At 45.2% G+C, this 17,039-nt stretch overlaps 2 protein-coding genes across 5 annotated transcripts in view; one reads left to right on the forward strand and one right to left on the reverse strand.

The window, feature by feature from the left end:
• Positions 1-3,378, forward strand: part of MORC4 (MORC family CW-type zinc finger 4) — a 60,524-nt gene extending 57,146 nt beyond the window's left edge. For 2 of the 4 annotated variants that reach the window (XM_017954170.3, XM_003918091.5), the window contains exons 15-17: positions 938-1,628; positions 1,920-2,203; positions 2,509-3,378. In XM_017954170.3, the coding sequence (XP_017809659.2) occupies positions 938-1,628; positions 1,920-2,203; positions 2,509-2,662 (1,129 nt within the window). In that variant the 3' untranslated portion in view covers positions 2,663-3,378. The remainder of the gene's footprint in view (positions 1-937; positions 1,629-1,919; positions 2,204-2,508) is intronic. The other 2 variants (XM_017954171.3, XM_003918092.5) reach the window with 1 other exon arrangement.
• A 9,967-nt stretch (positions 3,379-13,345) lies between these two features.
• Positions 13,346-16,521, reverse strand: CLDN2 (claudin 2). Its single transcript, XM_009198062.4, has one exon. It carries the CDS (start codon positions 16,021-16,023, stop codon positions 15,331-15,333), a length of 693 nt encoding a protein of 230 aa, XP_009196326.1. The 5' UTR covers positions 16,024-16,521; the 3' UTR covers positions 13,346-15,330.
• Between the last annotated feature and the right edge of the window lie 518 nt (positions 16,522-17,039).

Genomic DNA, 17,039 nt, shown 5'->3' on the forward strand with positions numbered 1-17,039 from the left:
GGTAGTATGAGGTGGCAAATCATATGTCTGATGCTTTCTCATTGAAAATTTGAAAGTTGATTTTATCTTGAAATGTCTTGGTTATCCAGAGAGAGGGCAGAATAGTTGTAAGGATAAAAATGGGGTTCCCACCCTGCTGCACGATTAAAAATTGCCAATGGATTTCTCTGGTGCCAGTTGTTTCATTAGTTCTTCAACCCCTAGTGCATACAGCAGCCAGAAATGGAAGGTGACTTAAGGCCATCATCATGGGCTTTCCTGCAGAACTCAGGGAGTGTCTGCTTGTGCTTGAGCACGGGAATTCTTTGTTACAAGGGGGAAATGACTTGAATTGGCTGATTCACTTTCTTTGTTTCTGAATAGGCCCCTGTGATTCAATTAACTTTTACAAGTGAACTGGGGGCATTAGCCACAATCCAGTGGGCTGGTGAAAGAATTGTGTGGTTCTGCTGCAATATAAAAAAAAATGTACATAAGTATTTGATACTGGAAGGCATTTGTGACGCTGTAAAATTAATGAGTTGGCACTGTTCTCTGCATACTCCTCTAGGCTTTTTATGGCCTTTTTATTCCATTCTTGTGTTAGGGGATTTGGGGTATGTGTTTTTTGTCTTCCTTCTAGACTTGCGTCTTTAGGATACTTCTAAGTCAGGCTGGTCGCAATCTTATTTTTAGAACTCTTACCAAGGTCAACCTAGTCCTATTATACCCAGATGCTGCCCATTCACATCTTTCAACTTCACCTCTCCCTTAGTACCAATTGCACTGGTGAAAGGGTTGAGGCTTGTGGGTAAAGTTGTATCCCTCACCTGAACTTGTCTGTGGGTAACATCTAGAGCCGGTCTGAATATGGGAAGTTTGAGTTGGGGCTCCATAGGATCAGAAAATACTTAACTTGTACTGTGACAGCTTACAATTTAATTTCCTCTCCTTGCAGTAAGTACAAATGGATCCTAGGTGAAGAACCAGTAGAGAAACGAAGAAGGCTCCAGAATGAGATGACAACACCTTCTCTAGATTATTCCATGCCTGCTCCTTACAGGAGGGTAGAGGCACCTGTTGCCTACCCAGAAGGGGAGAACAGCCATGATAAATCGAGTTCTGAGAGAAGTACACCACCATACCTTTTCCCAGAATATCCAGAAGCAAGCAAGAATACAGGTCAGAATAGGGAGGTTTCAATTCTGTATCCAGGGACCAAAGACCAACGCCAGGGGTCCCTACTTCCTGAAGAATTAGAAGATCAGATGCCAAGATTGGTGGCAGAAGAATCTAACAGAAGTAGCACAAGCATAAACAAAGAGGAAGTGAACAAGGGACCTTTTGTAGCTGTTGTTGGTGTTGCCAAAGGTGTTAGAGATTCAGGAGCTCCCATTCAGCTGATCCCTTTTAACAGAGAGGAGCTTGCTGAGAGACGAAAAGCAGTTGAATCCTGGAACCCAGTGCCTTATTCTGTGGCCTCTGCTGCAATCCCTGCTGCAGCCATTGGGGAGAAAGGAAGAGGCTATGAGGAGAATGAAGGTCGTAATACACCAAAGATGAAGAACCAGAGAGAGCTGGAAGAATTGAAGAGAACCACAGAAAAATTGGAACGTGTTTTGGCTGAAAGGAATTTGTTCCAGCAAAAGGTTAGGGTAATACCTCACCACTAGGAATAAGAGACCATTGTAACCAAGAGACCGGGATGTTGGTGCCCTGATTATTTAATGTTCTGAGGCCTTTAAACAAAATACGCCCTTGAACTATTCTGTGGTGTTTCAGATAGAGTAACTGTAGTAGGCTTCCTGCCCATTTTAGGGTATTGAAAAGGTCCCTAAGTAGAGGAATATGTATAGTGGAATCACAGGATGACCATATGAGGAATGGTTTTGGGCATGTTTTTTTGTGGGGTCATTGAATTTCTGTTTCTTGGACTGCAGGTGGAGGAGCTGGAACAGGAGAGGAATCACTGGCAGTCTGAATTCAAGAAAGTCCAACATGAATTGGTGATCTACAGTACCCAGGAGGCGGAAGGCTTGTACTGGAGCAAGAAACACATGGGTTATCGCCAAGCTGAATTCCAGATTCTGAAAGCTGAGCTGGAAAGAACCAAAGAGGAAAAGGAAGAGTTAAAAGAGAAATTGAAGGAAGCAGAGACACACCTGGAAATGCTGCAGAAGGCTCAGGTCTCCTACCGGACCCCACAGGGAGATGACCTAGAAAGGTTAATTACTAGGGTTTAGTTATCAGCTTGTGAGTGCTAATGGGAAGCATCCCTCAGGACCCCCTGTTACTGGCCATAGACAAAGGAGGAAGCCTTAATTCACAGGCCACCAAGAATTGAGTAATTACTTCTTAGAAAGCTGCAGCCAGTCTCCCTGTGCTTGGTGGTGTTGTGCTTTCTTCTTTCTAGCTAATGAAAACATAACTGTTGAGAAATGTGGTTCCATTTTGAAGGGGCTTCATTTTTTTCTGTTGGTTAATGACTCCATGTCATCTCTTCTCCTGCCCCCTCACTCCTTCATACAGGGCTTTGGCAAAGCTTACGCGGCTACGTATCCACGTCAGCTATCTCCTTACTTCTGTCCTCCCTCACTTGGAGCTTCGTGAGATCGGGTATGACTCAGAACAAGTGGATGGGATCCTGTACACGGTGCTGGAGGCAAATCACATACTGGATTGAGCACCAGACTGTATACCCTTCTCTTCTGTCTCTTCTCTTTTCTCTCCCTCCCCCCCATCTGTGTCTTTCTTTCTCTCTCTCTCTCACCCTCACCTTTATGCCTTATATAGAGAATCTCTGTGTAAATCCTGGCTCATAATCAGTCTCCTTCTTATCAGTTTTGGTGTGGAGAAAGAGGCCGGTTTAAATAGACTTTAAAGAGTCTAGGAATAGAAAAGCAATAGTCACCAAGCTAGGTGACCTGAAAGCTTTAATTTTCATGACCTGGATATGTGGTCTATTTTATATCTTTTTCTGAAATGGTTTGTATTCATTTAGGTTAAATCAATCAGCAGATAGTGGGTCCGGTATACCAGGTGTTTTGGGGGTAAGCTAATAAGTATAACTCATGTTTGCAGCCTTCGAAGATGTAACAATCTCGTTGGAAACATAAGACATACATCACATTATACACAAAAGTGTATGATATGTACAACTGAATGGTACAGATATGACATGGAAGATCTAGGGGAGGAAGTTCAAGGAAGGCACCACACCAGAAATGGGACCTAAATTAAGGCTTAAAGAATGAGCATGGCCACACTGTCAATGAGTGTTCTTTAGGTGGTAGGACTATGGTTGATAGTTTTCTTCTTCCTGTCTTCCTGCCTTTTTCAGATTTTCAGTATTAAACTTGTTATTCTTACATTGGAAAAAATAAATTGTTTTTAAAAAGATCAAGTAGGCTTGGATTTGAATATCAAATGAGAGATTATGTGAAAATATAAGGTAATGTTATATTTCTAATTTATATTAAATTTAGCATTACCTCTGGAAGAAGAAAAGCATAAACAAAGGCGTGGAAAAATTTGGAATGTGAAAAATGTGTTTGATAGAAGTGGTGGGTTAATGTAAAGGGAACTAAGGTTACATCATGATCTATTCACCTGCTTTGGTATTTGCATTTTAATAAGGGATTCTTGAAAAACAAACCTATAAGGCTCAAATTAAAAAATATATTTATCATCAAATTAATGGGAGGATTTCGGGTAGTTAGGGAAGTATTTTAGAGTGGAATCTATCTGATGTCCCCCAGAATACACCTACTCACTCTTCAGGCTAGTGCTGAGTGAGGGGTAAACCTCATACTATCAGAAATAGTAAAACTTATTATCTTGTAAAAGGAGACATTGTATTCATTTCTTTATTGTGTTTACATAGCACATACTCTCCAAAGAGTTCAGGATACTTTTCAAAAGACATTGAACAATGAACACATAAAAATATACCAACAGTAAAAAGTAGGAAGTAGAGGAGAAACAATCAAAGGAAGGTGAGATCAAGCAGTGGCAAAAGGATTAGCTAGTCCAGAGGAAATGTCTTGGATATTCATTCTGTTTCTCCCCCCCAGAGTTACTTCAGAACACTTTTCCAAATTAATTTTACCTCCTTTGAAAGGGGGTTCATAGTAGATATCCCAGTGAGACTGCAGGGAATGAGGGGAGGCCAGATCCAGGCTTCATCATTAGAATGAGTACTGAAAGATATCCCCTGCCCCGTTACCTTCCACCTCACCCCAGCTCTTGCTTGCCATGTGATTAATTTTCATGTTAGACATTTGGATTATGATAGTCAAGGCCACAGTTGTCTAAATGTAAATAGTACTGAGGGAAGAGTAGCACATTCTGACATTCTCTCAGTGAGACTTATTCATCAGATGGGGGCTGTGAGCGGGTGGGATTTCACACAGATGAATGGGAGTCTGCTGGAGGAAAAAATTCAGAGCATTGAAGGTTCTGCCTATGTGAGTGTTTGTTGGCTGAATGAAGGGACGGAGTAGGAAGGAGGGCAGGCAATGAGGCTTTAAAGGGAAGAAGATAGGAAATTTGAACTTTTCTTTCCTAGTGCTTACTCTCAGCCCATTCCCTGGTTTGTGGTCCTGACCCCACACTGCTTTTTCCAGTACCACTATCTGTGTGATTCCATTCACTTCAATACCAAAGCTACCTCTTTGTTTCCTATTTACTACGAAGCCATACTAGCATGAGATCTCGTTGATAGTGTTAAATCCCACTGTGGAAAGATTGAAAAATAACTCCCAGCCTTACCAGAGGTTATGATCTAGTGTGGAGGCAAAAGATACTGAGAAGAAAAAAGCAGGTGCCTCCTCCTGGCTTTCCTGTTAGGTTAACATAATCATAATTCCCCTTTAAAATGTCTCCCACATTTGCGTTTAACTTTCCATTGCCATGATCAACATTTAGGTTATTACCTAAATAACTTATTACCTCATGCCTTGATTATCTAAATAAATTCTTAGATGGCCTCCCTTGCCTCCTGTTCTCCTTCCTCAATCCACCCTACTCAGTGTCACCAAATTTTGTTTTTTAACAACTTTGTCAGGTCATGCCTCTGCTCAAAGACTTGCTAGTGCGTTCCCAATTGCCCACCTTGTATAGTACAAATTCCCTAGGATGGTGCTCAAAACCCTTTGTGATCTGGCTTCAGTCACCCTTTCTAGAGTCATCTAGTAACATTCCAGATACAAGCCACATTCCGTCTAAACTGAACAATTTTCCAATTTCTGAGCATGCTTTAAGATTTCTCCCGTCTCCACCTTTGCAATTTCATTCCCTTTACCTGGAATGCTTTCCCTCATCATCTTTCCTTTGGCTCAAATGCCAACTTTTTCCTGCAAACTTCTCTGATTAACCCAGCTAGACAAAAAATTTCTCTGTGAACATTTAACTTTTCAAGGCTTGTATCACAAACATCCGTGTCCTGTCTTCCCTATTAGAAAGCTTTAGATTCAAATATTCAGCTGCCTACTTGACATGTACACTTAACATTGCCTCATTAAAAATAAGCAGTGATACACCCTGGGGCTGTTCTCTTTCTCCCAGTTTTCCTCATCATAGAAAATGGCACCTCCACCCATCCAGTTGCTTAAGCTAGAAACCTGGAAGTTATCCCTAATTTTCCTCTTCTTTTACTCCCTACATCCAGCCTGTCAACAAGTCTGTCAGTTTTACCTCCAAAGTGTGTCTTGACTCTCCTCACTTTTACTATAGCTACCTTAGTCCAAACTGCCATGATCTCCCATGGGTTGTTATAACTCCTAACTGGAGTCCTTCTACTCTTGTTCCTACAGTTGTCTATAGACAGTGATTTTTTTAAAAGTAATAAATTAGATCACGTGATCCCCTGCTTGAAGCCCTTAAATGACTTCTCATGGACACTTAGAATAAAATCCAAACTACTTACAGTATCCTGCAAGGCCCCTGCCTACTTGTACTTTGTCTCTTGTGACCCCTCTTCATATACCACTTTCCCCCTGGCTCACTGTAGTCTTCCTATGGACACATGCCGAGCTCTTACCTCAGAGACTTTACCCTGCTATTCCCTCTCCCCAAACATACTTTACCCATACTGCTCCCTCCACTAGAATGCTCCCATCTCCAGTATTAGCATATAGCTGGCTAGTCCCCATCCTTCAGGTCTTGGTGTGTCACTTCCTCAGACAGGCATTCTCTGGCAGCCTTTTGTCTCTATCTTCCCTATTATGCTATCACTGTTTCCTGTTTTCCTCAATTCATAGCACCTCACAATTTATCATGATATATTTGGTCATTTGCTTTCACTCAATAAATATTGGGTACCGACTATGTGCCTTGTGATACACAGTAGTAAATACAACATACATGCTCCCTGTCTGCCTCCCTCACTAGTAAGTTCCATGAGGGGAAGGGCCATGCCTGTTTTTGCCAACCACTGTATCTTAGAACTTATCATAGTACCCGGGATCTAGGAGGTAATTAGTTGATGATGGGAACTGTGTTTTGTTCATATCTTCATCTCCCTCAGGGTCCTAAAACAGTACCTTGTTCATAGAAGGGGTTGGATAAATGCAGTATGAGTGAGGTAGATGACAATCCTGGACATTCAACTTGGAAAATGAAAGACAGATATTAAGTGCTATAGGTTAGAAGGGGCGATCAGCACGAGCTGCAGTGGCCTAGTGTTTCTCTTTAGCTGATCTTTGGTATGGGTAGGTAGAAAGGCTACCAAAGGAGAACAGGAATGTGGGTATTCTTTACTACAAACATTCTGAATCTTTTTAGAGGCTCCCTGGCATGCAATTTTTAAATACTGAGAACTATAAAACATAATCAGGAGATGTCTGTAGAGACCAGATCTTGAGAATGAGAACTAAAAGGAGAAAAAAACATTCTGAGGAGGCGTCTGTTCACTTTTTCCGAGAGTGGTGATAGTTTGTATCAAGAGAAGAAAGGAGCTATCCTCAAGCAAAGAACAGAACAAGTCTCTAGGAAACAAGTTCTGGGTACTAGGAGGTCGATGCGTGCTTGTTGGATGAACTAATGGGCACCTGGTAGAGGGTTAGACCAGGTACCTTGTGGCCCCAGGGAACAGGAGAATTTGCTTGCCCAGGTTTAGCGATTGCAAATTATCTGGGCTAACAATTCAGAGGCAGAGGCTTAATTACAAGCTCTTCATTCCCAGAGGCAGTCTCCATATAGAATGTCTTTCAGAATTCTGTATATGAATTCAAACCCTTTTCTATAGTACTGTATTAAGAGTGAAGCACAGGGGTCTACTGAGGAATGCCAGGTGTGAGCTCAGGCTAAGTCAAGTGTAATTTCCTTCAAAGAATGACTTACGCTTTGTGAAATGGACATCTGTAACTCATGACTTCTATTAGGCAAAGGGGGCATTAAGGAACTATACTTTCTGAATCAAAACTTAGAGAACATGTTTGGATAATAAATTAGATAATTGAAAGAAGAGCTGATTTAGTCTTATGTATGTGAAGGCTTTAGTTACCAAAGATACATAAATGGCATTCATTTTCTAATAGAAAATAAAATCTTCCAGAAGAAATTTTTTTTGTTTCTTGCCCCCAACCCTAAGCCCAAAGTTTTGATGTGATTCACCAGAAATTCGCAACCCAATTTTAGATAAAACCGTGCAAATGTTTTGGGTGCTTTCAGCATACCAAACACCTTCCATATATCTGTCCATTGTGCCCTCAGGCAGGCAAGATAACTTTAGACAGAGGCTCAGGAAAGTGTTGCAGAAGGTCTGGTCTTCCAGATAGGCCCTGGAAACCTGGAAGGATTGGAAAGCTGAAGATGTGTGGGGAGGGTTTTACAGGTATAGGGAAGAGTAAGCAAAGTCACAAGACTGGGTGGAGAGTGAATACAGAAATACCCAAGAGGGTTTGAGAGAGTGGATTATCTAGTGTGAAGCATAAGGAACAGAATCAACCATGGGCTGGGAAATGCCAGCAAGAGGGGCTATGCTAAACCTGCTTAATGATTTAGGATGAAGTAGCTGTTGAAATCTCTCCAATTGTCCCTAAATTTGGGATGTTAACCGCAGTGTGTAGTTACCTTGGACTGACCTTTTCTCTAGCAGTGAGACCTGGTTAATCATGGTTCTGTTCCAATCCACATGGTCACAGATCTGGATGAGAGCCACCATTATCCCTTCCCTCTGTAACTTCTCAGGTCTGCCTTTCCCCTGGCTTCCCACATTTTATGAGTGGAAACCCATCCAAAGTCTTCAAGATATTTGAACTTTGGGAAGAATCTTGAGAAGTTTTGGCCTGGGAAAGACCATTCCCTTGATAACATGGATTCAGATCTGTGGCAGAAAATACACTTTGTTGTCTGCCCCTGTGCCCTAAAGACACACATTTTGGTATGGCTTTGACCCTACCTTTAGGTCGCCAGTCTACTTATTTATTACCCATTTGTTAGTACCCACTGTATGCCATGACCACACTGAGAGACAGCTCTCATCCACATTGTATAGATGAGGAAACTGGATTGTAGAGAATTGAAGTGGCTTTCCCAAGGCCATCCAGCTAGAGTGCAGAGGCAAAATCCAAACCCAGATTCATCTGACTCGAGAGCCCAAACTCACTGCCTATTACACCATCCTGCCTATCTTGAAAATGATTACTCTTGTCGTCTTCCTTTTAATAGGAAAATGCTAAAACCAGCCCACACTAACAGCAATTTCCAAGGAAGACAGTTTCACAATCCCACACAATGTTTAACGGCCCTCATGATCAGGAAATTGTTCACTTATATAACGAATATCCCTCCAAACAACGTGGAAATTCATTTCCCCTTGACTGAGTTTTTCACTCACAGCTGTCACTTGGCAGCTTTCCTGATATCCACACAGCCATCGAGATCCTATTCTTACACTCCGGGAGGTCTTGGACTTGCTGGCCTCTGCCCATGGGTGTTCTCACTGGCTGCTTTGAATCCCCCTCTCCAGACAGTGCTGAGTTGGACAAGTCTCTTGGGGAGTGAGAAAGTGACACTTAAGAACATATTGGTTTATTATTACACACAGAGAAGTAAAATTAACCATACAAGGTACCTCTGGAATTGCCAACAGGAGGATGGCACCACCTTTCTCATCCTGTCTGCCTTTTCCTTGATTTGTATCTTGCTTCCATTTTTAAGCTATTGAATCATTTTGGTAAAGGGTGTGTTACTCAGAGAAGTCCCCTTCTCCCCCAAATTCCAGTGTCCATTGTTTCTGAATTTTGGTTCTATTTTTTAAACCCACTGAACTCATCTTTTCTGGCTCCTTTTAGGCTAAACTGAGAAACTAGTGCAAATGCTAGTGTTAATACCTGATCTGTGGCTGAACGTGTTTCTTTTCCCAGCCAGTATATTTGCTTTTTTAACCAAAGTGTTCAGTGCCTTTAAACCAAGGGAGTAGGGTCTTCACAGTATCATCAGATATATCCCTCTGTGGGGGATGCTGATCCATCCTCTTGTGTTCCATTGGGCATTTCCAGACATAAATATAGGTGAAGAGGCTGCAAAGAGCATCTTCTTTTTGTAGGTGTTTGTTTGTTTGTTTGTTTGTTTGTTTTGAGACAGAGTCTCGCTCTGTCACCCAGGCTGGAGTGCAGTGGCGTGATCTCGGCTCACTGCAAGCTCCACCTCCTGGGTTCATGCCATTCTCCTGCCTCAGCCTCCTGAGTAGCTGGGAGTACAGGTGCCCACCACCATTCCTGGCTCATTTTTTTTTTTTTTTTTTTTTTGTATTTTTAGTAGAGACAGGGTTTCACATGTTAGCCAGGATGGTCTCAATCTCCTGACCTCGTGTCATGATCCCAAAGTGCTGGGATTACAGGCGTGAGCCACTGCGCCCAGCCTCTTCTTTGTAGTTTTTGTTTAACTGGCCTTTCTCCTGAGCAGCCCACACAGAACTTGGTCAAATATCACAGACTCTGAAAGCACTGGTGGAGAATAGGAGCTACCACTCAAATGCTGGCTTGTCCGCCACACTATTCGTACTCGTTTGGCATCTCATTTCACATCCCATTAACCTCTTTAGTATCTTTCTTAAAGCATGTGAGTGTTCTCAGTGTTATCTCCACAAGGTCATGAGAATTTTCAAACAGAAACTTCTTCAAAACTCCCGAGGAGGTGACCCGTAAAGTGGCGAGGCTGCCATTCTGGAGGAATAGGACTTCAGAGAGGACAGGAAAGCAGCAGCTCTCTCCTAAAATGGACCTGATGATGTGCCCTTGCATGGTGGCTTCCTGCTTTATCAAGCTCAAAGGCTGCTGCTTGTCTCGGGGGATGATGAAGCCCAGAGCAGGGAATTTTAGGTGAGAGTTAACAAGAAATTCCTGAGCTGCAGTTCCCAGGAAAGTGGTGGACTGTGGGTGGGAGGAAGTGGTCAGAATATAGCCTGTGCATTACTGTGTCTGTTAACAGCCTGTTAATATTTTATCAATGATCACATCACAGCATATAGTGAGCCACCACTTAGGGCAGAAGAGAGAGATAACCTGCTAGACTTCCTGTTTGAGGTTCTTTTCCCTCTTGAGATAACAGAATTTCTCATCAAAGCTGGGAGCCGCTTGAGCAGGGAGACCAGTCTGGGTGAAGGCCAGGCTTCAGCCAGCTGAGGAGAAGCACATGCACTTCCCAGCCTGGGCCTCTGTGTCCCAGAGTGGGCTGCTGCAGGCACGAAAGAATCCCCTGTCCGTGGTCCCAGGGCTGAGTGGGAGGGAACAGAGTTGGCCCTGCCAGGCCTCATCACCTTCCTTTAGCACGAGGCTCTTCTCTTGCCTGTCTCCCTTCTCCCACACCTGCATTTCTCCTCTGGTCCATAGACAGAAGGCCCCTGGCTACCTGAATGGGCACTGCTTGTGCTTCCCCCAGCAAGTTCCAAAGTCTTGTGCAAGGGAAGGAGATGAGGGAGGAGAGGCTGAACCCCAGGGTCACTCCTTTTAAAGTCACATAAGGGTCTTGTGAGGCAAACTCAGAAGGATTCCGAATTAACTGCACAGCATATCCCTGCTACCTCCTTAGCACTGCCTCTCCACCCGATTGCTCAATTTCCCAGAGTCCTTCCATTGCAAGAAGCAGTTTTCATCATGCTTTCCCCAAAAGCTCATGTAGTGGCAGGCCCTCATTTCATATGGATTGTAATTTAAGGGGACTTACAAGACTATTTTTATCAGCCCTTGACACCCCTATTTTATGTCACTTTTGTCATGTCTTTCACAGGACAGCCCATATGCTGCCTTGTACCACAGTTAGGTGTCCATGTCTTATCTCCTGTAGATGAGCTGTCAGTTTCTACAGGGTACAAACTTTACCTTGTTCACTCTCATCACCCTCAAAGCCCTTTGCACATTTCCTGACACAGAGTAAGAGTTCAGTGAGTGTGGGCTGGCCAGCAGATGGCTGTTTGAATAGCTGGACAAAGGTCTTTCCGAAAGTTGGAGCTTGCCTTTCCACTAAGGAGCCAGTTTCAGTCCTTCCCCCATTAATGATCACATAGCAGTGGGTCACTAGGGCTCCAAGGGGGAGAAAATATGAGTCACATTATTATCAGAGGAATGAGAGAGGGCAGAACATCTCTCCGTGTGCAAGGGTCAGAGCCATGAGGCTGGAGCATTAAACATAGTGGCCTTCACTATCCCCTAGGTCTGTGGCTAATCTAAATTACTTTATGAGGGAAGGCAATGGGATGAACTGAAAAGTGTTTGCCCTGGACCCAGGAGTCGGGAATATTTCTAGGAAACTACTTAGAGCAAATCCTTTCTTGCTTAACCAGCTGGAGGGAACAGTTGCTCTTTGTTAGGTCTTCCCTGGCTTTTCTGGTTGAGGATGAACTTCTAACTCCTTCCACTGAAACTTCCCAGATTAACAAATGTAGGAGGATCCCTCAGGCCAGCCTCCTTCTAAGATGAAGGGAAGCTCTGTGCTCTATATCCAGCAAAGGCCCTTATATTCCAGTGACTGACAGGGACACGAAGCCTGCAAGAGTTTGAAGAGCAATATGTCCTCATACACCTTCTGAGACCAGAATGGTGGGCCCATGTTGCTGTGAGAACTTTCTAAGCTTACGTTCAAACTCTGACACTGACCTGAGTGATATTACTCACATATCTGGGCCTCCATTTTGTCTCTTGTAAAAGACCCACTTCACTGGAGTATGTAGAGAATGCAGTAAAATCAGTGGATCTGCAAGTGCTTTAGCAGCCAGATGGTAGGTCATCAGAGCCCATACCAGATTGCTGCCTACTCAGCATAGCAGAGCCAGCAAGGTGGTTTTATCTTCCAACCTCCAGTGGCCCCCAATCAAGAGCTCTGGGGTTCCTGGTGCCAGACCAGAGACATGACTTCTTGTTAAGCTTTTACCCAGGGAGCCTTCTCTCTCTACCCTTATTCCTGTCTGCTGCCATTCCCTCTAAATGGATTTGGTTGCTGACATTCTAGTCTCTGCACCAAAGAAGGCTCACTTCAGAAGTGCAAGGGTAGTGTCTGATACAACAGGCTATGTGCTGAGGCCCTTTAGATCCAGGGGCTGGTTAAGCTGAATCAGGTAGGGCCCCATTATTGTCAGTGTTGCCACAGTGAACACCCTTATGAATGGGGCTTTGTTAATTCCTAGTGAGGGTAGAACAGGGCCAAATCATTGGTCTCCCGAACTGCCACACCTTCAGAGTTAGGGGAATTGGAATTGAGGTATTGTGTCTTACTCAGTGTAAGCCTGGCATGCTCCTGGTAGAGCAGCTAGCAGGGCCCAGGCTGGCCAACATAGCAGGAGAGGGCAGTTCCAGATGGTACACTTGATGATTTGCCAGATTGTCCTCATGGGTGACCAGCATTGCCTGTGTGCCCTCCTTGTTACCTGGCTGGCTGTGAGTTATTTTCCTCAGGCAGCTTAGGGACCTCTAGAAGGCTCTTCTATTGGCTGTGAATAGTGTGGGATCAGCAGGGTCCTATTTTGGCAGTCAGGATACTGAGGGAACTAACACTATCTTTGTGGCCCTGGGAAAATCTATTTACTTGTGTGGGCCTTAGTTTCCCCATCTGCCAAATGCAGATGATTAGATCCATTTCACCTTCCTCATGATAGTGGTTCAGAGAATGAAAGGAATAAATACATCATCATTTAGCAAACAACTGAAAACAATTGTTATGAAAAGGAAAGAGCCCTGGGGAAGTTGAAGAGGTTGGAGTTGCCTTGGGGAGGAGATTGTCATGCTTTCTAATTATTTCTAGTAAGGTCTAGAATTGTCTATCCACCCTGTGGAAAGAAATGCCAGTTTCCACCCTCCCCTCCCCTTAGGCGAAATCCCTCGAGTTTCACTTGCCCATTCTGGGCCCCTTTTAATCAGTAAGACAGTTACTCAATCAACAAGTGTTTATTGATCACCTAGTGTGTGCCCGGCACTGTTACAGATACTCTGGGGGAAACAGAGAGGTCTAGGATATGGCCCCCACCCACCGAAGGGTTTACAATGTACTTGTGAGATTGGACACACACACACACACAAATAATGATCAATCAAAAATTGTGAATACTAAGCATCAAGAAGCAATTTATACATTGAGGGTTGGGGGAGGGAGGGGTAGGAGAGGGATGGAGTGATCAGAGAAGGCTCAATGAAGTAGGTGATGCCGAGGAAGTTCTCCAAGCCTGAGGAGGACTTGGCTAAGGGAGAGGGCCTTCCAGGTTGGGAGAGCAGCTGGAACATGGACAAGAAGGTGGACATGTGAAAGGCATGTTACAGACAACAGATGGGCCCTCTCTGCTGACACTGAGGTTCGAGGAGATGTGCTGAAATTTTTCAGAAGCCAGTCATGCCTAGACTGGTGAGGGAAAATACTTTGGTGTATGACCCCTCACTCCCACTCCAGGGTAAAGGGAACATTTTCAGACCTTAGAGGTGGAACTGTCTTCCTGGGAACCATTCTCCACTCCCACCTCAGCTACAATCCCAGGCAGCAGTGCAGCTGTCACTCAGATCATGGACACAGCACCGTGGGCATGGATATGTCATGTTGGAGCCCTTAGATGCCCTCTAGCCACTCTGGAACATCTTCTGATGGACAGTGGGGGAATCTGAAGGGACTTGCTTGGTGCTGTGGTCTTTCAGAGGCTCTGTAGTGCTCTGTGGGTGGACCCTGGGGGGGCCTGATCTCAGTTGAGCTGATTTTCCATTACGCCTGAAGACTTTCTAGGGGGCTGCCTCTCGCTGGCAGAGTAGAAACACCCACTGGAGCCACTGCACACATCCACCTGGCTTCTTAGATAGCAAGGTTCTTATTCTTTCTTGGCCACCACCAAGGAATGGTGTCTTCCTCAGTACCCCACAGCTCCCACACTGTCATCCCCCAGCCAAGGGCCATCCCTAGAAAAACTGGTTTACTGTTCCTAAGGAAACCATTGTCTATAGCCCTTAGCCTTATGGTTTAGGCAAGAGGCCAGGTCAGGTGCCCCAGAGTGAGGCAGGGGCTTCAGCAAAAGTTGTGATCGCAGCTTCTGAGGCAGTTCCTCAGTGGAGTCAGAGTCTGCTGCCACCTGAGCTTTCCACCAGATCTTCTTTCCTTTCCTTGTGCTTTCCTCAAGCCGCAGGCTTGATCCCCAGCCCACAAATATGAGAGAATTCTGGAAAGTGCTCTGGGAAATGGGTTCTGTTTTTTTGTTTTTTTTTCATTTTTAGTTTTTTAAATGTCCCGGGCTGCCTTCCTGTCCTCCCATCCTGCATCCCGCATCCTGCTTTCTGTTCCCTGGATACTGTAGGATGGTTTTATTTCAGTTCATGTACAAATTAGTCTGGACACTGTGGAGTCATAACGAGAGTGGGATGGAGGTTCCAGGGCCAATCAGTTTCTTTGGAGGGAGGCTTGAGAAGTAGGTTAGAGCAATGCCCACAAAAGCCACTGCTTCTCCTTCCCATCCCCAGCAATGAGCTAAGAGCCAACCTCAGCCAGAGAGAGGGTCTTTGATCACAGAGGGTCAGTCAGTGGGATGTGATTAGTGGGTTTGGGGATGGAGTCCCAGGTAAACCAGAAGGCAAAGGGATCCTCTGAGGCCTGGCTTAAGGTAAGGGGATAGGGTTTCAAGTTGAGGGTTGGGGACTCAGGGCAGGGGAGCGGCAAGGTGAGGAAAACAGAAAGGCTGGCATGGCGAGCATCCTTGGCAATTCAACCTGCATGCTGTTACACTAGCCCCCATTTCTGCCTTTGCTCAATCCAATGGCCAAAGTCAGTCTATCAGCAGCACCTTCTGACATGATCCAGTGGTAATGTCCCTCACCTGTGGCCCTTGGGGTGCTGTCCACTGTTTTTCACAGACCCAGCCACCCCCCAGCTCTGGCCCCTGGTTCTTCACACATACCCTGTCAGGCTGTAGGAATTGAACTCACTCTTGACTTTGGGAAGTTGACCAGGCCTTGGAGAGCTCCTTGTGGCAAGAGGTTGGGCTTGGTAGGCATCGTAGTAGTTGGAGCGATTTCTCTGGGATGAGCAGGAAAAGCAGAGGATGATTCCAGCTATCAGGGAGAACAGGGAAGAAATAATGCCCAAGTAAAGAGCCTCTCCAATCTCAAATTTCATGCTGTCAGGCACCAGTGGTGAGTAGAAGTCCCGCAGGATCCCATGAAGATTCCAGGCAACAGGAATGAAGCCCAGGAGGCCTCCAAGGATGAAAAACACTCCACCTGCTACCGCCACTCTGTCTTTGGCTCGGGATTCCTGGCAGAAGACTGTACATTTCATGCCCACCACAGAGATAATGCAGGCCAGGGAGGAGATTGCACTGGATGTCACCATCATGGCCTGGGCAGCCTGGATGTCAGCGGGCAGGCCCAGAAGGGTGCTATAGATGTCACACTGGGTGATGCCTGTGCTGTGTGTGGCACACTCCATCCAGAGGCCCTTGGAGAAGCCGACTGCTGTCACAATGCTGGCACCGACGTAAGAACTTGTTTTCCAGCTGGGAAGCAGCATGGCAACCAGTGTTCCCAAAAGCCCCAGAAGGCCTAGGATGTAGCCCACAATTTGGAGGCCAAGAGAGGCCATGGCAGACCTCTCAGTAGAAGCGTCTTCAGGGACTGCTCCCTTGTCTTCAGGCTGAAGCTCTTGCTCCTTGGACACCTCTAATCCCTCATTTCAGAGTCTCTCTGCCAGGCTGACTTCTTTCCTCCTTACAAGTGTCTGTGGGTGGCCACAGGCAGGCTCAAGAAGGCATCTAGAAGACCTAAAAAAATCCATAAACCAGATTAAATATTGACCAGAAGCTTATGAGAAACCAGAAAACGCTGGATGCCTTTTGACCTTTGTTATCTTTAGAAATAACACATGAGAAAGGAAAAAAAAAAAAAAAAAAAAAAAAACAACTTTGAACGTGGAGCCAAAATGTCATCGCCTCCTGCGTAGGCACATGCCTTAGGTTGGCAGCTGGACAAAGCCAGGAGCCAGACAGGTGGCTGCCTTCCGGGAAGGTGATGATGGCTGTGGCGGTTGTGGTGGCTGTGTTAACTCAAGTACTAATCTCTAAGGCCTGCTGTTTAATACATTGCCAAGCAACAGTGCCATAGGGCCCCTCAATTGCAGACTGAGGTCAAACTGCAGACTGCATCCGGAGGAACAGATCCTAGAATGTAGCCTTGGACTCCAGCTTATTAGAGGCCTCTTGAATCTCCAGGGGCCTAGAGAGTAGTGGCCTAGCCCTGAATCATTCTGCCCATGTTGAAAATCTACTCCAGGGCAGATGGGGGTAGGCAGCAAAGCCTCTGTCCATACTCTGAGAGTTCAGATCCTCCCAGCCATGCCCAAATCCCCCTCTGCAGCCTAGTCTAAGGCCTCCTGCATGTATAACATGCCCAGACATTTCCTGTCCAGTCTCCTAAGAGATGCTCCCATCATCAGCCTCTTGGATGATGAGGGAGCACTCTGGAACAAGGATTCCAGGACTGAGAGGGAGCCTTGAAATTCCCTGGGACATGTGTTAGGGGGACAAGAGTCTGCCACGGAGGAAAGGGAAACTGCTCTAGAATATAGGGCTTTGCATGAGGTGGGTATCTGAGTCAATGCTT

This window comes from Papio anubis, chromosome X (assembly GCF_008728515.1).
Source record: "Papio anubis isolate 15944 chromosome X, Panubis1.0, whole genome shotgun sequence".
Lineage (NCBI taxonomy): Eukaryota > Metazoa > Chordata > Mammalia > Primates > Cercopithecidae > Papio > Papio anubis.

Bases quoted from the DNA above. Each gene is read 5' to 3' on its own strand.
- CLDN2 (XM_009198062.4), bottom strand. From the start codon at position 16,023: ATGGCCTCTCTTGGCCTCCAAATTGTGGGCTACATCCTAGGCCTTCTG.